This window comes from Poecilia reticulata, chromosome 5 (assembly GCF_904066995.2).
Source record: "Poecilia reticulata chromosome 5, P_reticulata-male-v2, whole genome shotgun sequence".
NCBI classification, from domain to species: domain Eukaryota; kingdom Metazoa; phylum Chordata; class Actinopteri; order Cyprinodontiformes; family Poeciliidae; genus Poecilia; species Poecilia reticulata.
In genome coordinates, this window is record NC_088834.1 from 12,721,838 (window position 1) to 12,748,538 (window position 26,701).

At 39.6% G+C, this 26,701-nt stretch overlaps 1 protein-coding gene across 2 annotated transcripts; it reads left to right on the forward strand.

Annotated features, from left to right (window-relative positions):
• Window positions 1-1,600: 1,600 nt before the first annotated feature.
• prdm2b (PR domain containing 2, with ZNF domain b) lies at window positions 1,601-25,221 on the forward strand. 2 transcript variants are annotated; one of them, XM_081607041.1, is made up of 8 exons: window positions 1,601-1,737; window positions 4,629-4,751; window positions 5,922-6,025; window positions 6,879-7,031; window positions 9,534-9,651; window positions 14,402-14,506; window positions 14,619-18,994; window positions 20,894-25,221. In XM_081607041.1, exons 2-8 carry the CDS (start codon window positions 4,637-4,639, stop codon window positions 20,909-20,911), a joined length of 4,989 nt encoding a protein of 1,662 aa, XP_081463167.1. In that variant the 5' UTR covers window positions 1,601-1,737; window positions 4,629-4,636; the 3' UTR covers window positions 20,912-25,221. The 2 variants fall into 2 exon arrangements, with proteins under 2 accessions (XP_081463167.1, XP_081463168.1); XM_081607042.1 differs by lacking the exon at window positions 1,601-1,737 and adding an exon at window positions 4,055-4,152.
• The last annotated feature ends 1,480 nt before the right edge of the window (window positions 25,222-26,701 follow it).

The following is a 26,701-nucleotide window of genomic DNA, read 5'->3' on the forward strand; positions in this document are numbered from 1 at the left end:
CTCGACAGTCCAGTCACGCCACTGTTAGGCTGACATTTGACCTCTGTGATGCTAATGGACACACAGATACACACTCATGTTTGAAGGCAGTTTGGAGAAACCAGTTAACCCATGCGCTCATGTTTTTGGAGAGTGGGAGGAAGCTGGAGTACCCAGAGAAACCCAGCATGCACTGGGAAGAACGGTCAACGACGCCGGGCCTGAACCAAGAGCAATAAGAGGTCATTTTATTTATGTAGCACATTTTCAGCAACAAGGCAATTCAAAGAGCTTTACATGAATTAAAATACAAACAAATAACAAACCGAAGAAAAGAGCAAAAGGAGACAAATAATCTAGTAATGTTGATACAAACCAGATTATCCTGTTCAGGGTTGCTAGATAAGCAAATAATCTAAAAGTATTTGAATAATTTCTCTAGCTATATGTCTAAGGTCTAACATCATTTATTCGTCTCCACCAGACGTCTCCTGTATCAGTTTGAGTCACAACAAACATTCGCTTTTCTTTGCACTGCAAAAACTTACAGCATTGTTTTTGTCTAAGTTTCTTTTGTAAATATCTTTGTACGCTTGAAATAAGTCAAAACTAACTTACAAGTAACTTTAGCAACGCAGAGGAACTTATCTTAAGTAAATGGTTCTTGAATTTTGATTTAAAAAAGTATTAGTTCCACTGGCAGATTATTCTCTGTATCATGCAGAAATGTTTTGTTATGAGTGAAATAATCTTCCAGTGGATCTAATGTTTTTTCAGAATCAATATTCAAGATTTGTTTGCTTACAAAAAGCTCCTCTGCCTTGCTGGAACTAGTTTTGTCCTATTTAAAGTGTAATGACATATTTGCATTTGAAATTAGACAAAGAAAAAATGCTTGGTAAGATTTTGCTGCTTTTTCAGTGCAGAGAAAAATTAATTGCTGTAGTCACTCAATAAGGAGACCAGTAAATATTAATACATATTATAGATAGTAGCCGTGAAAAAAAATAATTAAATGTATTTTATGTTTTTACATTATTTTTTGCTCTTGGTTTGTGTTGAGCGCTGGGTTCAGTGCTTGCTTGGCGTCTTTTTGAGCTGATCTGAATTGAATTTTTTATTTATTTATTTTTTTTTAACTGAAATGTTGTTGAATATAGTCCAATGAGCTTTCATAAACCAACTCCAATCCTTAAAATAAACTTATTTTAATTACTTCCCACCTTCTTTTTTTTAAATGATTTTCATTCAGATTTGAAGATCAACCAGTTCTTGAGATGACAATAACTTGTTGTTTTCATCCCGTATTTGTTTAAAAATGTTAACTAAATGCAAAGAAACGTGAATTTCCTGTTGCTTTTCCAAGTTAAACATCACTCTGTTCCTCCTTTTCTTGAGTTCGTCTCGGCTATTCATGGACGCACAGATGGCACCATCCTACAGGCCCATTATGCTCACAGATGAATCTACTTAATTGGCCTGGTTTCTGGCTGTGGGGCTGCAGAGTGGACCGGACCTGCAGGAGGAAAACAGCCTCCTGCCTCCTAGAAAAGCTGCCTTTTCTCGCCCTTCCCGGTCTGACCTGAGCCTCGCAGCTCCACCATCGGCTCCGACAAGACTGCCTCTCCCAACTCCACCGCACCACGATCCGGACTCCACTGAAAAGCCTCCCGAGTCAAGCCTCCATCCGCCATTTTCAGCAGATGGAAAGCAGGTAGAGCATTAAAACCCCAAGCCCCAGGTCCCAGACAAACGCAGGTAAGTGCGCCTCCGAGTATCCTAAACCCCGCTCCCCAAAAGCCACCTTATGGGAGGGAACATGGGGGCAGAAAAAGCCTCAACAAACCACCTTACTCCGGAGCAGCAGCAGCAGGATCGGGGGGAGAGAGAGAGTTAGAGAAAAGGGGAGAGGACGGCTTGCATACAGCCAGGGGTAACAATAAACTACATCCCTCAGCCGCTGCTGCTCTGGACCTTTTAAATAATGTCTTTTATTCAACTTTTATTTTAGAAAAAACGGTGTAAAAACCCGCTTTGCGCACGCCGCTGTACGCGCAGAGGCGGTGCAAAAAATGGTTTGTTGATTGAACTTCAGTTACGAGGGAGGTTTAAAAATGTCCGATCGCAACTTCAGTAAAAAAAAAAAAAAATTAATTAATTAATTAATCAACGTGAATGGGCTGGCCAATAAAAAGTTGATCCATTTTATTAGCAGAAATCAGCTTTAAAAAAAAAAAAAAAAAAAGGCGAAGCGTGATCCAGTCAGATGGAGACAAAGAGAATAATGTGCGTTTCTGCTGTCATTTGTCTGCTGGTTTCCATGGTGGATTCCTCATGTTTATGTCGGGTCGGACTGGGTCAGGTCGGGATGTCTGCGCTGGGACCTTGTGGGATGGATTCATATTTAATGAAGGTGATGAGTGAGAGCCCAGCCCACCTCACTTCAGCAGCTCATTGTTGTCCTCAACAATCTGCTTTCCTCCCACTTTGGAGGAAGAAAACATGTTTATGTTCCTGGATGGAGATCTAAGACGAGTGAACAAGATTCTAGAAAATGGGGGCTGAGGAGAGAATTTTAATCTTTCTTACAAGAAAAAATCCTTTTTTAAAATTATTTTTTGTAACGCATTACTAAAACTCTTCATTTACTTTTAACTTTTCTCATTTTTTCCTGTTATTTGGATTTTAAGTGCCAGAGCAACATGATAACACTGCATAAATGTTATTGTGAATGACTTTTGTTGTTTACTCAGATGCAACTAATTAAAGTACCCTGAATGTAATTTAATAGATCCGGCTGTTCTGTGACAGTCTTGTTAGAGGACGTTTGTGAACAAACGTCATCATGAAAACAAAACAAACAGTAAAAACTGAATAAGTTTAAAGCAGATTTGAGTTCAGTTTATCACATTTCTGCAGCAAAGCAGCTCAAAGTGCTTCACACCATAAAAACATCATATAGTCAATAATTATGAAACAAACATTACATTTAGTCAAACGTGATCATCAAAATCATCAATAAAATCCACATAAAATGTATTGATCTCTATGGATAGTTACTAGAAACCAAAGGTAACTCTAAACAGACGGCGTTTAAACTGAATTAAATTCAAAAGTACTTTATTGATCCCAAAGGGAAACTAAAAGTTGTTGTAGCTCATTTAATTAAAGCAGCTGATGGCTGTGGGTAGTAAAAATATCCTGTAGCTGTCTGCATCACAGGGATTCAGAAAAAGCCTCTGATTCTGTTTTTCAAGATTCATGGAGCGGATGGTCAGGATTGTCCAGAACCATCTTGATTTTATGTGAAGATCTTCCTTTGAACCATCATGTGCGGTGGATCTGGTCGTCAACAGAACAGAACCAGAACAGAACCAGAACTAGCCTCCTTTATGGTTGTTGAGCCTTTTTAAGACCCTGGTTCTGATTCTTATTTAAAGGAACTCAGTGTTCTGGCAGTTTTGCTGCAGTTTTCTGTAAGTTTGTTTCAGATTTGTGGAGCATAGAAGCTGAATGTTGCTTCACTGGTTCTGGTTCTGCGGACCAGAACTGTGAGTTTTCTGGAAGGTTGATATAGCAACAGCAGACTTTTAATGTACTGTGATGCTAAGCCGTTCAGTGATTTATAAACGAACAGCAGTATTTTAAAGTCTATTCTCTGAGCTCTGGGAGCCAGAGTGGATAAACACCTGAATGAGTTTCTCTTCCTGAAATATTCTTGAATCTTTTTATTTTTTTTATTTTATGATGTTTCAGAAAACGAGTGCTTGAGGTGTTTTCTTAAAATGCAGCCCATTTAATTCAAATGTTATGAATAGGACTGGACAATATGGCTGAAAAACGATATAATAATTTCAGATAATTACTGATTAGTTTTTGTTTTAAATATCTGAAATACTGACAAACTGGTGGCGTGACATTTCCTGTTTGATCAACAGTTTAAATTCAAAGTTGTTGTTTTCTCCAGCAGTTATGAGGCACAGAGGCGAAACGTTAGACTGCTGCTGTGCCAGTTACTCAGCAGGTTGTTGCTAGGTAACCAAAGAATGAGTTGCTAGGTAACGAGTGAGTGAGTTGAAGCCACCAATCTTACTTAACTAACCTTGAAAAGCTGAAGCCTTTCCTCTGCCTACATCTCCCAGAATGCTGTGCGGTTCTGGATTGCAGTTCAGCGTATGTTCTATATTTTGAATATTAAGTATTCTATCAGATATATTATCTATTGATATTGATCATTTGTTTATCAGAATATATACTGTTATTGTGTGGAAGTCAGCAGAAAAAGACACAGTTGATTTATTGTCTCGTTGTAAAATAACCTGTTAAAAGTTTAAAAAGCCATGACATCTTTCTAGACTTTCCTGAATTGGGCATAAATATTGGGTTTTAAATGTAATTGACCAAAAATAGTGGAAGTTTGTTCCTCATGCTAAACATGATCTTTACAAAATAAAGTGAAAGTATAAGTCTGATAAATGTGGCATCTACCTTCAGGTTTTTTAGAACAACGATGAATTTACCCATTTTTCAAACTTTGCTTCGTGTTGCTGCTGATGTGACGATGAAACATTTTAAAAACTGAAGCTTTTCTGATAACTTGAGTAACTTTCAGTGTGTTGTCACCCCCTCCCACTTTTGGTGTCACTTAGGGTGGAACATGGCTTTTTCTGGAGAGTCAGTGGAGAGTCTGGAGGAAATTCCTGCTCATGTGTGGAGCGGCTTGCCAGAGTATCTGAATCTCGGACCGTCAGCCGTAAATCCGAGCCGCATCGGTGAGTTTTCCTGCTCTCCCACGTTTTTATAACTAAGATCAGCAATTCTGTAGTTGCTAATCCATGGCTGCACTACAGTAAAAATTGTTATTGTAAATGCTAAAGACATCAAAAATAATTAAATGAGAAACACATTTTGTCAAAATTTGCCAGAATTATTCATACCCATGGCAACTTCATATTATAAATTTGAATAAGAAGTTTGTGTCTGGAATTTATTTACATTTATTTAAACCCATCATAATCATAAATAACATCTGTATCAGCGTTACAGCAGTAAATTCCTTCTCATCCTAATGTTTTGTGCCTCCACAGATTCTGTTGGGTTCAGGTCTGGTCACTCCAAACGGTTAACATTACTGCCAGCCAAAATAAACACGGTGGTTAAATTAAATGATCATGGTAATCCAGTAGCAGTTTTGAGCTTAACTTTTATATCTAGTAAATAGTTAGTACAGGGATCTGCATGCTTTTATTACCCCAGAACCCATTTTCACTCCGTCTCCTACCAAATAAAAGTGACCAGAGTCGAAACACCAAAACACCTACTTAGAAGTTTTATTTTAGAAATAAAATGCCAATAAAAAGAACTGAATTGTAATATGTTACGTTCCTCTCTTATTTCCATTTTAGACTGAAGTCGGTAGAAGTGCAGCGAAAGAGCAAAAGTAGGATCTACCGAGCTAGCTCATTGCTTATTGAACGAATGTAATGGAAAATATAAAATCTGCAGGTTTTAGGAGCTTTAATGTTTTTCTTTTTTGAAAAGGGTAGAAAGTAAATGTAATTCTTTGAACAAAGATTAAATTGTTTGAGTTTATACATCTATAAACTGAAATGTAGCAAAAAAACAAAACATTGATTTGTCCTAAATTGATAAATAAACATGGAGTCATGCATTAACTCATATGTCAGCTTTCATGGTCAGTAAAACTCTATGTGGCACATTCCAATATAAAAATTACAACAAACAAATTTAAGCAAAAGCAGATTTCAAAAGATTAGTTTAGTTTGGTGCAACTAAACTGTGTTTACTCAGTTAAAAATAAAAACAGAAATTAGATAACAGAATAGAAGATAAATCTAAATTAATTACTGCTGTAAAGATGTTATTATTATTATTATTATTATTATTACTACTAATAATAATAATGTATTTTGTATTTTTAGGTGTTTGGGCCACCAAAGTGATCCCAAAGGGGAAACGGTTTGGTCCATTTATTGGAGAGAAGAAGAAGAGGTCACAGGTCACCAGTAATGTTTACATGTGGGAGGTGCGTAGCACAATAATTCATTTTCACATGGAAAACAAAACAGTCTGAAAACCTTCACTGAGTCACAGTCTGGGAAACAATAAATTAACGTTTGATGAATTACTATAATCATTATTTTTAAGTATCTCTGCCAAGATTTCTGCCGTCCTGGTGCCAAAAATCTGAGCCTGGATATCTAAAACAACACGAGTGTCTGGATTTAACAAGACTTTCCAAATGATTTAGTCAAGTGCAGGAGTTTTAATACAGGTTAAAATGAAAACTTCTTGACACCCCCACTGCTACTGCACTGCAAAAACACAAAATCTTACCAAGTTTTTGGTCCAGTTTCTAGGGCAAATATATGAAAACACTTGAAATAAGAAAAATAAACTTACAAACAACTTTTCAGAAAAATACAGGATCTTATTTCAAGTCACTAATAACTTAATATTGATGAAAAAGTGACTGTTCAATTGGGAGATTATTTCACAGTTAAAAGTGAAATAATCTGTCAGATTATTACTAGATCACTAGATTATTTAACTAGCAGTGATAACAAGATGTTATCAGTGAAATAATCTGCCAACAAAGGTGATGCTTTTTCATAGATATGAAGGAATAATTTACTTATACAATCTCTATCTTTCTGAAAGGTTATCTTTCAGTTAGTTTTATTTTATTTCAACTCTAAGATATTTGCCCTAAAAACTAGACCAAACTCATTGTGTTTTTGCAGTGTACTTGTGATTAATGTCATAAATAATATTTCAGCTTCCAATTTTCAAGCGTGACCCGAGTTTTACCCTAAAAGTTGCGTCACGCGGCCCGGCGGCTCATGTTCTGATCTGGTCGTCTCGATGGTGCGCTGCAGGTTTATTTCCCGGCTCGGGGATGGATGTGCATCGACGCCACAGACCCGCTGAAGGGGAACTGGCTCCGGTACGTGAACTGGGCTCGTTCCAGTGAGGAGCAGAATCTGTTTCCACTGGAGATCAACAGAGCCATTTACTACAAAGTTTTGAGGGTAAGTTAAAGACTGACGTCTGGACATGTAACCCGCTACGCTGTAGATTCATGAACTGGTTGATCTGGGTTGGTTTTTGGAAAGCAGACATCTTGTTACATGAAGTCATAGTTTAGTTTGTACTGAATTAACACACTAAAATACAACCTAAACCACATATTTACATACACTGTCTAAAATTTCCTGTTGTTTTTTTTGGATGACCAAAACAATTTCTATTTAATAAATACAAGCATAATGAGAGAGATTTTTTTTTCCTTTTTTCAATCCCACAGGTTTACATACACTAAGATTTAAATACAGGTGACCCATAATGCTTCCTTGAAGAGGTTAGGATAGGTTCTATGGGCTGTATAAACCTTGTTTATTACTTTTTATGCACAAAATAATTCTTGGATAATGAGATAAATGCTCAGCTCTGCCTGCTTGGAGCTCATTTCAGAATAAGCCGTCACTTTAAAACCAAATAAGTTGCTGCTGACCACAACCCCCAACTCAATGCGTAATCACACACTTTGAAAAGCAGAAGTGGAGCCTCCTGCATAACCATCAAGAATGCAGCAAGGATTCATCTTTACTGGATGCATCTTATTCAGCAGCAAAACTGCTGATAAAACTAGATAAAACTAATTTTCTGGTCTCAGCTGGTTGAAAAATGTTACCTGCTCCTGTAACTTCCTATGGCTCAATGTTAGATGCCACCACTGATATCCTCTGATGTCTGTTCTTCTACCATTTCCTCTTTTTTCTGTTAGTGATTGTAAATCCTCAGTCACTGATAGTTTTGGTAAAAACTTTCCTGCTACACATGTGAAGCAGGTGGAGTCGGTACCACATGTGACGGGTTCACATGTCAAAAGCTTTGCCTAATTTAGTTGGTAAAGCTGCTGATTTTTTTCATTCGAAGCTGTGAAATGGAAAAACTACCTCCACATTTTGTTCCCATTTTCTTTCACAGCTACACGTTTATCTTGTCAGCTGCTAACCACACAGTAAAGCTTTATCATCCTGATGGATCCTCCCAGATTTTAGAGGCCATCATTCACACTTTGGCTTTAGAAAATGGATCAGACATTGATGATGTTACAGACACCAGAAATAAATTGACTCTAAACAATAAATTCAAACCCTTGTCAGAAATATCAAACTAATCTGTGTATGTTTTTATTTCATTTTGGTGAAATTAATATCTTTAGAATTTTATGTAAAAACAAGTTTAAAGATATTATTTTCCTTCCCATGTTAGGGTTAAGAAAAAAAGTGATTCACATTAAAGTTGTCAAATTAATTCTCCTAAAATTAAACCTCGTTGTTCTGCTGCAGCTCCAAGCAGCATTAATGTTAATTAGGTTGTAAAGTAGTTAGGATTTTTACAAATGCATCACCTATGAGGTTGATTGTTTGTTGTTTTTTTTAACTCATGTAAAAGTAAAAAATATCTATCCAAGAAATTACTCAAGAGTAAAATAGTATTTGGTGAATAGGCAAGGACCAAGTAACTGATCAAAACGTAATTTAATATTTAAAAATCAAACAGATCAAAATATAAAGTTATGTGGATATTGTGGAATTTTCAAGGACCAAAATGAAAACATAGCATAATTACAAAATAACAAAATCAAACCTTTTTTTATTTTCCTAATCAATTTCTTTCTATATGAAACTGATGAAACTCCAACTACCAGAGATGGGTTATAACTAGTTACATTTATAATAATAATAATAATTATTATTATTATATTATTATTATAATTTTCTTGAATAACTTTTTTTTAAATAACTTATAGAAGTATTTTTACTACACTGTACTTTTTACTCTTACTTGAGTAAAATGTCTGGACTCTCTACCCACTGAATGAAAAACAAACATGTTTTAACCAAAAATTCACCAGACACAGACCTGCAGTTTTTATTAAAGTTTCATAAATTTTATAATGAAAAAACTGATTTGGAGTAACATAATTTTTGCCTGAGTTTGATAATTTTTTTGTTTTGTTTTGTTACTTGTATGAATTGCTGTCATTTTTGTTCTTAAAATACCAAAATTTCCACTTGATTTTATATTTTAGTCCACCTTATAATGTAATTGTTAAATATTAAATGATTGATAATTTGATCAGTTAGTCAGTACTTGAGGGACCTTTTTACCAAATACATTTTACTCTTACTTGAGTAATTTCTTGGATGGCTACTTTTTACTTTTACTTTAATAAAAACACATTTAAGTAGTGCTACTGTATAGTACAACTTTTGGGTACTCTGCCCACCAAGTAGTGTTTTTTAACAAATATGTTTTAGTTTAATTTGAGTAAAAACTATGCGGAAGTACTGCTACTCCTGCTGGAGTGTATAATTTTTGGGTGCTGTACCCAGCTCTGTTAATAACCCTGCTCCATAAGCGTTATAAGACAGATTAGATGCACAGTAGTCCAAATACCCGAGCGCTGCCTCCCAGCAAGCCGCGCTCTGATTGGCTGCCGGGTTCATCTCACATCGTTGCAGCCTATCGGGCCAGGAGAGGAGCTGCTGGTGTGGTACACAGTGGAAGACAACCCCGAGATAACAGCTGCGCTGGAAGAAGAAAGAGCCAGCAGAAGGAGCTCACCCAGGTCGAAACGAGGTGAGGCCTTAATACAGACCCACGCTGAAAGCTTGAGTTCACTCTGCGTGTTGTTTCCTCCGCCACTCGGTCCAAAGTTATAACTGAGGAGCTAGCTGGCTATTACTAAAAGGAAGCTAACGTGCGATGTATGGGGCTTTTCTCCACTTTCACACCTCACCCAAAACTCGTTAATACTGCTTAATTTGGCTGTATTACCCCAGCAGAGTGGGTTGGATTGTCGTATCTAGGTGTTTAAAGAGTTTCCGAGCTGGGTTTTTTTTCCCCTGGACCCAACGTTGTTGATGATGTGACCTTCCTTGAGTTCATCCATCGCCCGAGCCTCTCTACTTGATGATGGCCTAGCAAGTTAGCTAACGAGCCAGCTTCCTTATCCCGACCGTAGTCTCGTTTGGGCTCAGTATTTGGTTGCAGCCTTAAAATACAGAGGCTGTGTAGCGTGTTCGGGTTGGCTCTGACTGTGGTTGCGGTAGGTAATCACAAATTCATCGAGTTATTACAGTTTAATGCGTTGAACGCTAGCATGAGGCTAAAAACGGCTAGTCTGGACGCACGGACATCTCGGTGTGGAGGAGCAGATTGCATACAGGGTGGATGAAACCACTGCTAATTCAGTCAAAATCAACGAAATTAATCTCTAATATTTTCGTTTAGTTGCCGTTAAAGCAATGGATTCAAATCGGCCAACTCAAACAAAGTGCCACAAATTTTATGTTTGTTTTTACGTCTGTTTCACAACAGTTTTAAATAATTTATTTCAGAAACTCAATCATGGCTAATGAAAACACACGGGTTATGTTGTCAACTCTTCTCCCAAATTAGTGTCAACACATCCAACATGGCTGTCATGTGCTCCTACATTCACAAGTATGAACTTTGAACATGTATTTCCATAAAGCAAAGCAGCGAGTTAACTCAGAGAAGACAGCTAGAGCTGTCAAGCTTTACTTATAAACATGTCCTATATCATTAGATTATTCCAGTCACATTAGCCCAGTGTAGGTCATCATTTGTCCTACAGCTAACAGAAACCTTGACTCTGTTGTAATGAGATATATGGCGAGACAAATCCTGCTTTATCCCCCATGAAAAGGAAACATTGAGACTGAAAGTTAAGTGAGCTAATCTTTTTTTCCAGACTCCTTTATTTTGTTATCATTTTATTCCTGACGCATTCAAGGCCATGCTTATCAAAGAAGCGTTAAGATGATAGTTTGTAAAAGTGAGTGTTAGTTTTATCTGTGATAATGTTAACTTTTAAATTGTGATTTTTTTTTTTCCCTCCCACTTGTGTTCAGTTCTTTGAATTTTGTTGACGGAAATTGAGAAGTATGCAATCAGGGGAAAATAAATCTAGAATGCAGCCGAAAATTGCTTAAGGGTGACGGCCGTGCGTTTGGAACACAGGGTTTAATAAAAGTAGCAATATTAAAAGTCTCCAGCCAGAATTTGGCTTCAAAATGGGAGGATTTCAATGACAAAGTAAAGGGGAGGAAATCTGGGGAATTATCTGGTAGCGGCAGCTTGGAGACCAAACAAACCGGCACCTCAAGGAGATTTTTAAAAGCTCTCTGTGGTGCGCTCAGTCATACGAGCACTTTCAAAAAATATGAAAATTCTGAAAGAATTTAGATGTAATTTATACACCAGTTTTCACCAGTATTGTTAACTTTATCTGCACCAGAATGTTTAAACTTTGCCACCAAAATAGCTTTCACTGATCGTACAGTCTTTCTTTTTTCTGCATAAGTCCATAATTTATTGATGTGTTTAAGTACTCTGCAGTGACGTAGCTAAACATTACTTCTAGGAAACCATCGTTCATGCCATTCAAGCTCAAGTCCATCTGCTGCCTTCAACATGTTGTGTGACCATGGAAAGTTACTTCTAGTTAATGCTTCACATAAACGAAGAAAGGAACGCTGAAATATTCACAGATAATCAGACACCAGCTGCATTTGGCTCAAACACAGAGAAAAACAATGTATCACAGCTGAAGCTAAGAGGTTTTGCTAAAGTAAGCTTGACATATTGTGGTCCACAGACATGGGCAGGTTTTGTTTTATTTTCTTTTTTTGCCAGAAGAGAACATTTTCTTTTAGATTTTACCTTAGTGAAAAACTATTTACCTAACCTGTGTCGCAAAAGTCCGCACTCCATCTTTGTTCCGCCTTACTATTATATTAAGCAGCCAAACAGCAATTTGACATAAATTCACTAAAAAAAGTTTAATCAAAACAGAACATCATCCTATAAATAATGATTTTTTCACACAGTGCAGTTCAAGATAGCTGGTATTGACTTCCTGTTTGTGTGTTAGGTATGGCTACAAGGCTTTTTAAAATGGTTTATCTAGTTGAAAAAGAGAGACTATGATCGTTTCACACGTTTGCTTCTGATATTCCTACGTTTCATAGCTCTAAAGTAGAATAATTATCCTTTGAGTTTACGGACCAGGACTTGTTTTTGATGCTTCTGTCTTGCAGGGCTGCGTTTCTGTGAAGCCCTGCAGGCAAAACACCTTTCAACAACTTCAACTACTGTGATGTCATAAATTTTTCCACCAATATACTGCTTTGCATATTTAAACGGAAAGGAAATGTAATTTTTGATGATTATTAATGGCCATATCAGTAATTATTATTTATACTTTGATAGAAATGTTTGGTTTTTTTTAAGTTGACCTTCATGACTTTATATAGTACAGATCTAATGCACGTCTAATAATACACATAAGGAAGTAAAGAACATAATTATATGAATTTAGGCCTCAGACCACAACCTGTCTAGCTGCAAGTTCAACAAAACAACTATTAAATAATTACATTATACTTACTCTTTTAAAAATTGGTTTAAGATCAAAACTAAACTAAATGCCAGGAGACTTTCGTCTTAATGTTGGTTTAAGGTTGTAGAAAAGTGTTTTCTCTCGACATATGCTGTCATCACACAACCTTTTGGTAAATAGCTGCTGTTGCTCACTCTGTTCTTAAGTGTGATTAAACAATTGCAGAAGGAGATGATGAAAGGAGCCTTCATTAAAGGAGCCCAAATTAAACCTCAAACTGAGAAACAGGATGTTGGGAGTGGGGCAGACGGTTTGCTCTGGGATCGGCTTGTTTCTGGAAAAACAACTTTTTTTTCAGCGTGAGCTCAAATTAAAGATGCACTCACTTTAATTGAGGCTTAATATCGCACAGTTTAAGATGAGACATCTGGTTTCCTTTAGCATTTTATGACAAATCACAAATTTAAGCCGGAGTTTAGCTGCGCAATTTAAAAATGTGTGGAGTAGCACTCTGAAAAAATGTTTACACAGAATAATTTCCAGTATCTCCAGTACGTTGAATTCAGATTGTTTGTTTAAAACGGAGCTCATCTTCAGTTGCAGCACCACTGCATTGCATGAGTGTCTTAAACACTGCATAGCCGCAGGCCGTGTTTGGACCGGTACTCACAGGGACCGCCATGGTGCGCTGCATCATTTCTCACCATTAGCACACACTGAACTTTTACTGAAATGTCCGAGACTCAACAGATAACAAACTCCAGTCATGGTTGGTATAAGCATAAAAACATCTGGTGGAGATGAGAAAGATTAAATGTTGTGGAGTAGTGTTGAAATGAGAAAAACAACCAGCAGTAGTTATGTAAATACCAATACAGTCGACAAGTGGACAGCTCTGAAGTTTTAAATCAACTTGGCGTTTTATTAAAGGGATGTTTCACAACCTTTAAGGAATCTGGACTATCTTTGTTCAGCTGTAGTTTAAAATCTAACAAATAGAAAGTCTTCAAACTAAACGTATGTTCTTAAAAAAAACAGTTTTTATTTAAAATGTTTGCTGGCTCTAAAAACAGAGAGTTCATGCACAGAAAGCATAGAGGGAATAAAGTAATCACTGACTCATTGATTTTAATCAGGACAAATATAGACATTACAATCTATCATCAAAATAATCACAAGACTGTAAACCTGATGTGGACAGTTTCTGATATTGTTGACCTGGTGAAGTGAGGAAAAGATGGAGACAATGTATCTACAATGCTGTCGTCTTAAAATGATTCTCAGATCAAGGTTCCTCCTAATGCATTCAGTGATTTAATTTTTAATAAAGTGAATAGCTGATCCAGTCAAACTAACTTCTGGTGTCATTCTGAAGTAGACTGCAGCTTAGAAATGGGGATGCACTCACATTGTTATAATAAAAATTATTCAACCTGTGATAATACTGAGAAATTTTTGTGTGGTTGGGTGCGTTACTTTTACTATCCGAGCTATGGTTCCCTTGGTTTCCATGACAACGTCGGTAAATGATGCAATTTACATGTCAAAATATGATAAAATGCAGTGAGTGTTCTGTTAAGCAGCATAGTTACATGTTTGTAAAGTTTTATTTTTGGGCATGTGTTTTGTTTTTCTGAAGTTCTGACTGTACAGTGGTACAGTTAAATAAGTATACTATGTACCAACATGACTTTAAAGTCCATATCACACATCCATAGTTGCAGATTTAAATGTGTTCATAGAGGTTCATTGACATTTCATGCTATTATTGTGCCTGCAGTGAAACTTGACCTTTTTGGTTATTATAATTTATTGATAAATGACAAATTTCCCAATAAAATTTGGTGATGAACTATTTTCTTTAGTAGTTCTGTCAACATAATTGGAGCCTTTTCCTTGTAAACCTTTGTTGTGATCATGACTAATACGGATTGTGTGCGTGTGTGTGTGTGTGTGTTTCAGCTAGAAGAAAGTTGGTGGAGAAAGCCAGACAGGCTGGTTTGGGTGGATTCAAGAAAACAAGTGGAGCCAAAACTACTGCCAGGGAAATGTGGGAGGGGGTAGAAGGTGAGCATTTATTCATTAGTTAAACAAATGTTTGGTAATTAATGCTCTACTTTGACCCATTAATTCAAAATATGTTCACTAAGGGAGCACAATTTTCATTTATTTTACTCAGGTAATAAAGAGGAGGGTGAGAGACCGTCAGGGACCTCTCAGGAACTCCATGAAGCCCATCCTTTAGGAAGCACCAACCACAAGCATTTTCAGGACACGTCCGCATCATGGGTGGACAGGGGAAACTATGAGGAAGATGAAGAGGACGAGGAAGAAGAGAATGGCGATGACAGTTGTGAAATGCAGCACCAAACCTCAAAGCAATTATCCGAGCAGTCGAGCTCGTTGCTATCTGGCAGTGGAGAAAGCCATAAGGATCCACAGGAAAGCCCCCCGCTAGCCCAGCGGGGTGGAGACACTGAGCAGGACCCCGACGGGGAGCTGGAGGAAGACCTCCAAGGAGAATCCTATCCCTGCGACCACTGTGAGCGCCACTTCTCCTCCAGACAAGGTCTGGAGCGCCATATACATGTTCATGGCATCAGCAACCAACAAGCACAAGTCTTTAAGTGCCGATACTGCAATAAGCCTTTCAGCTCACAAGTCGGGCGCCGGCGGCATGAAAGACGGCACGAAAACGGATCCAAGAAGATGCCCGGCTCCCAGGCTGGAGTTGGCAGCCTCCTCAGTCCTGCAGGGCAGACTGATTCAAGTCCTGACTGCACCAGTCCAACCAGTCAGCTCATAGCCATAGGGTCCCAGTTTGACATGCAGAGGAAAGAGTTGGGACTCCACACCGACCGTCCATCGATGTTTGATGAGAACGGGGAGTCAAAGGAGCTTCATCCCTGCAAGTACTGCAACAAAGCGTTCGGCACACACACCAACATGCGCAGGCACCAACGCAGAATACATGAGCGCCACCTGTTGCCGAAAGGAGTTCGCAGGAAAGGCATGCTGCTGCAGGAGGCGTCGGCGCAGCAGCCTGGCACGTCCCCGAGCGCCAGCCCTCCTCTGGTCTATATGCCCAGTGCCGACACGGAGGACGAGGCAGACAGAGACGATTACGCCATCGACATATCCAAAAACATCTCGGAGAACCTCAGTTTCTACATTGATGGCAAGATTGTGTCAACAAGCACGGCAAGCAGCTGTGAGGTGATAGAAGTGGACACGAGGTCGGCGGCTTTGTTTGGCCTGGACACGGTCATCATCAGCCCAAATCAGATTAGTCAAGCACTGAAGGTGGAGGCGAGAACGAACGCCACAAAGCCAATCACTAGTAATGAGCAGCCTGCAGCAAAAAGAAGAACATCAACTCCCCCCCTCGTCACCAGCCTGAAAGTGGAGACAGAAACGGCTCCTTCGCCTTCATCCTCGACGTCGTCCTCATCCAACCTGTTGGTAGGAGGACTTTTCCAGCAGGATTCATCAACACTTCAGAGGGAGAAAACCATTTATCTCTCCCCTAAACTCAAACAGCTCCTTCAGACACAAGACTTCCAAAAATCAACAATAGCCCTTATTACCGAGAGCCACAGACTGGCCGCGCTTCCAGGCGCTTCTGGAAAGTTCAAAAGGAGGACCGGTTCTCCGCCTTCATCCCCACAGCTCAGTCCGACTGTCAAAACTGAAAGCTGTAAAGCTGAAGCAGCGAGCGGAAACACCCTCAAGGTGCCAAAGCTGGAAAGCCATAGTGTGCCGCCTCCTGAAAGCCTCCTATATGAGGAAGATGAGGATTCTCCAAGCTCGTCCGGAAGCCATGCCTCCTCTAGCGGCGGGGGGAGTTCCTGCAACCAGCAGCCCTTGGATCTGTCCAGCTCTGTCTGCAAGCGAAACGACGGCCCAAACCAGGCGACTGGAGACTCGGCTCTGGATTTAAGTGTAAACCGAAAAGCCGCCGCAGAACCCGATTTAAAGGGCGGGCCAGCGCCACAACCGCTGGCAAAGAAGAAAAAGCCAAACACGAGCATGTTGGAAAAGGTGCTAATGAACGAGTACGTTGGTCTACCGTTGCCAGGAGAGGAGGGGCCTTCAAACCTGGCAACCCTAAGCTGTTTTCGTACTCAGTCGCCAAATGTTGCATCGGATTCTGCTCACCCGTCTCCGCCCTCCCTGACTCCGGTCACAATAAACCCCTCCTCGCCCAGCTCTTCTAGCGTAACGTCTCCGACGCCGCCTCCGCCCATTCTGCCCACTATACCGTCTCCTCCGACGCTCCCCAGCTCACCGCAGCCTTCGGATTCACCCCTCCCGGTCCTCTCACCAAAAATGTCTCCGAAAGCTGATGAACCTAAGCATCTGTCGGAGTCTAACGAAAACTTCTCATCGGAGGAAAACAAGGATGAAGAGGAGAGTAACATTTCTGACTCACAAGATTACCCAAGCACTCCACTCCAAAGTCCCCCCAATCAGTCGGTAGCATCAAGTCCACCTGGACCTACAACAGAAGACCTGGCTAGAAATGTTGATGTTTCTCTTTCTGCAGTATGTAACAGTCTAACAAATGGCAGCATAACCCAGGTTGAAGAAACGGAAATATCTTTGAAAGCCGATTTTGCTGCTCTTTCCCCTCAACCAGAATTACCGTCATCTTCCAAATCTCCTCCTGTTGCATCACACAGGTCCTCTCCATCAGCCGCTTTGCAATCTCCCCCACAGATTAAAGTGAAAGAAGAGCCTCTTCACTGTGAAGACGACTTGCCTGCTGTAAACCACTCACCTCACGACTCCTCGCTTCCGCCTGCTGTCCTCGATAAACTGTCCACTGAAACCCGGGAGGCGGAGGAAGTGGACTCCACGTACTGCAAGACCTTCGTGTGCAATGTATGCGAGGAGCCATTCGACTCCATCAAAGAGCTTAGCGGCCACATCACAGATCACGCTGCTGACTGGCCCTTCAAATGCGAATTTTGCGTCCAGCTGTTTGGCGACGAGGCGACAGTTCTGACCCACCGCACGGCGCTGCATGGGGTGGGTCGCATCTTCCTGTGCTCCGTCTGTTCCAAAGAGTTTGCCTTCCTCTGTAACCTCCAGCAGCACCAAAAGGACCTTCACCCCAGCGAGTCATGCACGCATACTACTGTAGAGAGCGGCAAGCTGAGGCCGCAGAATTACACTGATCCGTCCAGAGCCAAAGAGGAGAGCGCTCCCTCGACACCGGTGCCAGGAACGCCCAATAAAAATGACGTGTCGGCAAAAGAGGAAGCCGATGTGAATGGGAATAACACGGAGGACCCCAACGAGGAGCTGTACACTACAATAAAGATTATGGCTTCAGAGGGAGGGAAGCCTAAAGGTCCCGACGTCCGACTTGGCATCAATCAACACTATCCCAGTTTCAAACCGCCACCTTTCCCCTACCACAGCCGCTCTCACACTGGTTCGGTGGCCTCCGCTACAAACTTCACCACCCACAACATACCGCAAACCTTCAGCACTGCCATCCGCTGCACCAAATGTGGCAACAGCTTCGACAACATGCCCGAGCTGCACAAGCACATACTGGTGTGTGCCAACGCCAGCGACAAGAAGCGTTACACTCCCAAGAAAAACCCGATTCCCCTAAAGCAAATTGTGAAGAGCCCCAATGGAATGGTGTCGCCCACCACAACAGCTGAAGCTGCACCGGAGGCCGCCGCCGTCGCAGGTCAGAGTGCGTTCCGTCGGATGGGGCAACCAAAGAAACTCAACTTCAATCAGGAAACGGGGAAAACGAAAATGAGTTCCCTGAGTAAGAAGAAAAACCAGCTGGTCCAGAAGGCGATCTCGCAGAAACATAGAACCGTCAGTACTGCAAAGAAGGTGGTGGTCAAATCTGAAGACGTGCCGCTGTCCAACATCTGCCCCCACTGCAGCCGGGAGTTCACCTACACGGCTAGTCTGCATAAACACATGGTCATCAGCTGCCCCATGAAACCTGCCGTCACTAAAAAGGGCAAGAAAGGGTTGGCAGAGGTGAAAAAAGAGGCTGTTTCTTTAGTGGATAAGAACACAAATAGGAAGAGACTTCCAGAAGACGATGTGCAGACAGAGCCACAGGCTAAACCTGCGGGAAAGAGAAGAGCCCGAAGTTTAACTGCAGCAGAGCCTGAATCCACTGAGGTGAGCAAAGGAAAGCCTCCTTCTGCAGTGGGTCGATTAAAAAGGCCTGCCGCGCTCTCTGCACCTATTCCCGCCCGCAAAAAAACCAAAAAGGGCCAAGCTGCGGCTCTTCGTCCCCTTTCGCCTCCTCCTGACACTCCCAGTGACACAGCACAACGGCCAACCATGAGAATGCAGCGTACAGGCAGAAAGCCAGCGACTAAGAGATCAGCAGTGGTCAAACCACCACCAGCAGCGCTGCCGGCACAGCTGAAGAAAGAGGAGCGGGTCTCGCTCAGAAAGAGGGACCGAGCCGGGGGTCCGGTCACCAGGAGCTCACAGATGGCCAATGCTGCTCCTCCTGCTGAGGTGAAGACTGAGGAGCAACCGCTGCATGAGACGAAAGACCCCCAGGTAAACGATTTCACTTTAGTATGTTTATGTAGGGCAGCAGAAGCCACTAAGATGTTATATTTGATCTTTGGGTTCTGGCTGTTGGTGTAGTGTGTCCTTTAATGAACACCGTACTTTGGTTTCTGTTACTGTGAGCCGTCTGCTGACATATTTAAGCCACTGCCCTACATTTGTATTGAAATATTTACTTTTTTTCCCCCACATAAAGCATTTACGTAAGTAACCCTTCCTTGTTCGTCTCAAGTTTAGTAGGTTGACTTCACAACAGACACACTCGGGTTCACTGTTTTTATTATAACGAGAGAAAATCAAGTTTGTTTAAAATCAGTTCAGCATCTTCTGCCCCACAGTTGCAGATGGTTCCAGAAAAAAATGGGTTGACTGTGATCACGTAGTGGTATTTAGCAAAATTTACATAATATATCCACATAACCAGTCTAATCTTTAACATAAATTACAATGAATATACATTTTTAGTACAGGAAATAAAATCACACATGGAACATTGAAAAACTAACACACAATTGATAACTGAAACTTTATATCAAAAATTAAAACATGCATAACAGAACAAGAAAGTTTCTGCCCTTATACATTAAATAAAATACAATAAATGACAAACTACAGAGCAATAGCTCCCAGTGAGCAGTTGACAGCAGTTCAATTGTAAAATTAAACCCTGCTAAAACACACACCATTAATTAAAACACACAAAAACATAAACAAAACATGGCAAAAGTGTGTATAAAGCCCTGCATATAATTAAACTTGTCTAAAATATATGTTAAAATGTAATACTAGTAAAGAAAACGAGGAGCTGATCGTAATAAATACCACAGGTACTGAAGGCAACAGCAAAAGGGGAAGGAGCTGTCAGTTACCGGTTGCTATGGTAATCACCAACTGCCAAGAGCAGTGCAACAGAACTTAAACCAATAAATGTCTGGAGAAAATAACTTTTTGATTAAACAAAATGAATTTGAAGAAAACATTTTGACACACTTCACATCTATAATATTGCTAAAATAAAACCCTGTTCCACATACAGCTCTGGATATCATTTTCTCTTATAGTTCCTTTAATAGCAACCTAATGTTAAAGGATTTTTTTTTTTTTTAGGCAAGCGGGTTAAAATAATATAAGCAATAAATCCATCCATCCATCCATTTTCTTACACCCTTGTCCCCAAGTGGGGTCGGGAGGGTTGCTGGTGCCTATCTCCAGCTAACGTTCCGGGCGAGAGGCGGGGTCACCCTGGACAGGTCGCCAGTCTGTCACAGGGCAACACAGAGACACACAGGACAAACAACCATGCACACACACACTCCACACACACACTCACACCTAGGGGCAATTTGAGAGGCCATTTAACCTGACAGTCATGTTTTTGGACTGTGGGAGGAAACCGGAGTACCCGGAGAAAACCCAACATGCACAGGGAGAAGATGCTAAGCAATAAATCAATTACTGTTATTATTATTATTAGCCTTCATTTCACCAGGAAAATGCCATTGAGATTAAAAATCTCTTTTGCAAGAAAATCCTGGCTAAGACTGGCAGCCATGATGAATTAAAAATGGCTCTGTAATTTTCATTCTGATGATTAATATCTTTTGAAAGACTGTTAAGTTTCATATTCCATTTGATTTATGATTTTGGTTGTGGTTTTTTTTCTTTCTTTTTTTTCTAAAAACTGAAATATCTTCCTGTTCTAGATTGAATTGTTCTTTACAAAATTTAATTATTGATATTTGAGAGAACAAACTGGTATTATTATGCCATTATCATTGTATCATTTGAAAATGGAATGTCAAATTACATATTGAAACATAGAAAACACTGATTGAAAGTTTGGTCATGCAGTTCTGAGGCGTCATTGCTGTGTTTTTTTTGTTGCAGGAGTTGCCGATGAAGTAAGCCATGGCGACCGCGTCGGGTTTCTCTGTGGACTCCAGACTCCACCTATCAGGCAAACCCTCCGGACTCACCAAGGCACTGAGGACCGTGATGGTTTTGATCCATCTAATCCAGCTCTGCCTATCTCAGCTGCCTTTGCTGGACTAAAGGAGGGAACTCTTTGTATCTTCCACTTATCTTACGGACTAAACTGAGCCTTGAATTCTGCCAGCCTTGCAAAAAAAAAAAGAAAGAAAAGGAAACTGTAGATTATGGTGACATTCTATGAACAATTTGTGTCATACTTGACCCAAAACGGTAAGATTAGGGCTTTGTTTTTTGTAAGCTGATCTATTGCAAATGGCAATCATGTGTCAGATAGGGTGAATTCTCTATTTCGTTTTTTTTTTCCCTTCTTTGAATTGTTTAGGTTTTTGATTCTCCTAATGCATGAGCTGAGTAGAGGAAAAACTAGGATGATCCAGTCCTAACGCGTCTCCCTGTGGGCAGTACTTAAGTTTAAACATGATTTGCAAAGTATGTATGTTTTTGTAGCCGCTATATTGTAGAATATATCTCATTGGCTATTTTTTGTTGTGGGGAAATGGCAGCAAACGATGTTGTTCTGCATCAAATGGTCCTCAGGAACACTGTGTAAGCGTGTGGTAGGTATTGTGGTTGTATGTGCAGCCAGACCGCTCTTCCTTCATGTCTGCATCTCAAATGTGTCATGTTTTCCACTTCATCTGACATTAGCAGGTGATTCCCGACGGGAGAGATGTTGTGATCTCCTTTAAAGTATCTGTCATTCAAGCAGCCCAATGTTCCTACAGCACTTTAAAACAAACTGCCAAAACTTTAAGCCGGGTCAGCAGGATGTGTGTGTGTGACGGAGTGTGTTCTGGTTTGCCCAAACCATCACGCAAAACTAATCTAGAGTGCAAATTCTGCAGCCGAATTTCTGAACTGGTGTCTGAGTTGAGGTATTTAAATGCATGGAAAATGCAGATTTTTATACTTCATAGCATAGAAAATGTGTTCAATAAGATGTCTGTAGACATTACGTTGATTGAAGAGCCACACTAACAGCTGGGAGGACAGATTTTTTTTAAATATTTTCCTGGAGTATGTTTGCGTTTGTCTTGTGAATGGAAACATTTGTATTTTTTGGGTTTTCGGTGCTCAGCCCCTTTTAGATTATAATCATGTCTACATGTACCACAGATAAAGCAAAAAAAAAGAAACCCCAAGCAGTGCTTAAAAACTTGTAGCATGTTATTGGAAATTATTTGGACTTTTAATTGGGAATTAAAGTTAATTTATATTTTCATGAAAATTATGTTTTTCCTCTCAGCATTAAGATTATGTATTTAAGGATGAACATAGACAAAAATCCCAAATGACCTCAAGTAAGACTTTGCTGTAATTGAAATTATAAATAAAAAAATGTTTTTCAGTTTGTGTGTAGCTTTTGGTTTCAGTTGGACTGGGATGGATGTTTCTGTCTCTACATTGATTTTACTATAAATGCTGCATTAATTGTCATCATTTATGGACTAATATATTTATACTTTTTTGTGTGTGTGTTTTTTTTTTGTGGTCATAAGTTTTGGTTTCTGTTTATGGCTGATTCTTAATCTTCTATATAATTATAAAACAGTTTTCCTGCCACAAAGGCTGAAATTAAGTTGTTTTTCCCCCACGGCTTTTTTTGACGACTTTAGGCTACAGTAGGTTAAAACCCCAAACCTTTTCAGAAAGTTAAAATTTTACATAAGACCAATAAAAAGAAGTTGTCACTGAAGAAGCCAGTTGAGTCTAGTGATGTTCCCAAGAATATTAAAGGAAAGTTGAGTGGAAGGAAAATACATGGCAGAAAAAAGTTTACATGGAATAAAGGGAAACACCCTTCTGAAGGTTTTGAAGCAAAGATTTTCCTATATACATTTTCGACATGCTATCTTTAAGAAGAATTTACATTAAAACTTATTCCTTTTTTTTATTCACCAGGTAGTGTATATAAAACAAATATTAGCCTAGCAAAAAGCAAAAAAGGTGTATTGATCTACAAAATAAATAACCATATAATTGTTTTTCACTTTTAGAAACTAACGTCTTGGCTGAATTTTAACTCGATACATAAAAAAAGTATAATATTGGATACAACTGTAGATACATACTAAACATATTATTCCCAGTACAAATAAATTATTTTGTAACAAAGAACACATTTTTTTCTGTTGCCAGAATTAGAAACAGTCCGTTCAGAGAGACACTGATAAATTAATACACTTTGTTGCTTCAAGGCTGAACGACTGTAAATGTTTGCTCTCAGGGAACCATCAAAAAGCAGCCAAAAGCCTTCAGCTGATCCAAAACAGGAGCTCTGATTAAAACTGAAATCTCCTGTTTTAGCTTCCCTTTGCCTGTTAAATCCTGAGTAGATTTTAAGTTTCTCCTCATTTATAAAGATTTAATAATTAACCTCCTTCATTCACCAGACTGGTCCATATGTTCCTAACAGAGTGTGTTGCTTTGTTTTCTGTTTTTTTCTCTCCTTAGAAGCAACATCTGGTTTGATTTTCTGTTTAGACGCCTTCCTGGAGGAGGAATCGGCTGATTATAATGCTGCCAACACCAAACCCTTCTCTATTGATGATACACCTGACCCTGTCGATCAGTGATTAACCCCGCCTCTCTTCTGGACAACGCTATTGGCCGAGTGTTTGCTGCAGATAACTATCTGTAGACTGGAAAACTGCTTCACAGCTCCTCTGTTGACATGTCTCTCCACTAAAGAAGCTGCTACTGTCATTAAAGTAAATTACAGTAGCATTAAAGGGGCGGTATTATATGTTTTCCAGGCATATAGAGCCGTTTTACAGCACAATCAAGTAACTTAGCTTCAGTTGTTAAAAAAAATACAATATACAGCTCTGGGAAAAATTAAGAGACCACTTAAAATGATCAGTTTCTCTCATTTTACTCTTTATAGGTTTATGTTTGAGTAAAATGAACATTGTTCTTTTAGTCTATAAACTACTTGCAGAAAATGAGAAATGGTCAGAATAACAAAAAAGATGCAGAGCTTTCAGGCCTCAAATAATGCAAAGGAAACAAATTAATTTTCATTTATAAACGGTAATATTAATGTTTTAACTCAGGAAGAGTTCAGAAATCAACATTTGGTGGAATAACCCGGAGGTTTTCAATGGGGTTCAGTGCAGAGGTCTTAGTTTATTCTAGAGCTGTATATCAAATATCATTTGTACTTTGTAATTGGGCGTCTGTCTCTTTAAAAACTCCTCTTTCTGAAATTCCTTCCTTCAGGAAGTTATCACAACATCGCTCTATTTGCACTGAGAAGTAGCTCATATAATGATCCACCAGGTGTTTGCTAATTGCTGCCGGCTAGTCTGAAGGAGCTGAGTGGGGGAGCTGCAGGTGGAGGGTTCACCCGTCCTTTTTGCACAACCTAAAGGTTATCATGGCAGAAAGAATTAGGGAAAATCTCAAGGTGTGTTTTTGATAGCGTGTGGTAGGTATTGTGGTTGTATGTGCAGCCAGACCGCTCTTCCTTCATGTCTGCATCTCAAATGTGTCATGTTTTCCACTTCATCTGACGTTAGCAGGTGATTCCCGACGGGAGAGATGTTGTGATCTCCTTTAAAGTATCTGTCATTCAAGCAGCCCAATGTTCCTACAGCACTTTAAAACTGCCAAAACTTTAAGCCGGGTCAGCAGGATGTGTGTGTGTGACGGAGTGTGTTCTGGTTTGCCCAAACCATCACGCAAAACTAATCTAGAGTGCAAATTCTGCAGCCGAATTTCTGAACTGGCGTCTGAGTTGAGGTATTTAAATGCATGGAAAATGCAGATTTTTATACTTCATAGCATAGAAAATGTGTTCAATAAGATGTCTGTAGACATTACGTTGATTGAAGAGCCACACTAACAGCTGGGAGGACAGATTTTTTATATTTTCCTGGAGTATGTTTGCGTTTGTCTTGTGAATGGAAACATTTGTATTTTTTGGGTTTTCGGTGCTCAGCCCCTTTTAGATTATAATCATGTCTACATGTACCACAGATAAAGCAAAAAAAAAAAAAAAGAAAGAAACCCCAAGCAGTGCTTAAAAACTTGTAGCATGTTATTGGAAATTATTTGGACATTTAATTAGGAATTAAACTTAATTTATATTTTCATGAAAATTATGTTTTTCCTCTCAGCATTAAGATTATGTATTTAAGGATGAACAAAGACGAAAATCCCAAATGACCTCAAGTAAGACTTTGCTGTAATTGAAATTATAAATAAAAAAATGTTTTTCAGTTTGTGTGCATCATGTTATTCATGAAGAAATAACATGATGCAAAATTCAACAGAGTAGATTTTACATGACACTGCCCCTTTAAATTCTTACTTTTCGTTAACATTTGAAAGTACTCCTGAATCACTGTTTCTCTTTTTGTGTGTGTTCTCCGTTTCCCCCCTGATGGTCATTAACGCCGAGTCGGGTTCTGCTGGAGAGGAGGTTTTCCTTCCCACTGTCGCTTCATGCATGCTTGGTATGACTGTTTGCTGAAAAGTCAACAACACAACTGATTGTTTGTCGCTTCATGCTCATCCACGACGGGTGAATGCTGTAAGTTACTGACACGACACAATCTTTTTAGCTGAACTTGATGCACGCACTGCAAAAACACAAAATAGTACCAAGTACTGCTAGTTTCTAGTGCAAATACCTTAGCACACAAAGTAACTTACAGGAAACTTTTCAGCAGGATATAGGAGCTTGTTTAAGTAAATAATTCCTTAATATTGATGAAAACTACTTGTTTCATTGGTGAATAATTTCACTTATAGCAAGACATTTTCCCCATGTTACTAATGAATTATTCTGCCAGTGGAACCAGTAGTTTTTCATGAATATTAAGGAATTATTGACTTGAAACAAACTTCTATATTTTGCTAAAAATGTGCTTAGAAGTTGGTTTTGTCATATTTCAAGTGAACTAAGATGTTTGCATTAGAAACTGGACCAAAAATACTTGGTAAGAGTTTTTTTTTTTTTTGCGATGCTGTTTGATAACTAGGATCAGTTGGAATATATGCATGATAGAACTGAATTGACTTTTTTTGTAAATTACCGTGAGATTACATGATGTAAACTGGCACTACATAACTAAACTGAATCAAATAGTTGTACTAATTAAAAACAGCAATTATAAAATAACAGGTAACATAACTACAGAAATAATGTCAAATAGACATGTAGCACTTTAAAACCGTACAGGACATAAAGCACTATAATAAATTAGAACAAAGTTGCTGATGATCCATCCATTTTCTTACACTGTTGTCCCTCAGTGGGGTTGGGAGGGTTGCTGGTGCCGATCTCCAGCTAACATTCCAGGCGAGAGGCAGGGTCACCCTGGACAGGTCGCCAGGCAACACAGAGACAGACAGGACACACACTCACACCTAGGGGCAATTTGGAGAGGTCAATTAACCTGACAGTCATGTTTTTGGACTGTGGGAGGAAACCAGAGTACCGGGAGAAAACCCACGCATGCACAGGGAGAACATGCAAACTCCATGCAGAAAGACCGGGTCCGGGAATCAAACCCAGAACCTTCTTGCTGCAAGGCAACAGCTCTACCAACTGCGCAGCCCAGTTTCTGATGATATTCTGATTTATTGAAATGTTCTGGTAGCCTTACCGTTTACCTCTGCTCAGGTCAGCAGCCTCCGTCCAGGGGGGCTTCTGCTGCCCTTCCTCTGAATGTTCCTGACAGATTTGTATCAATT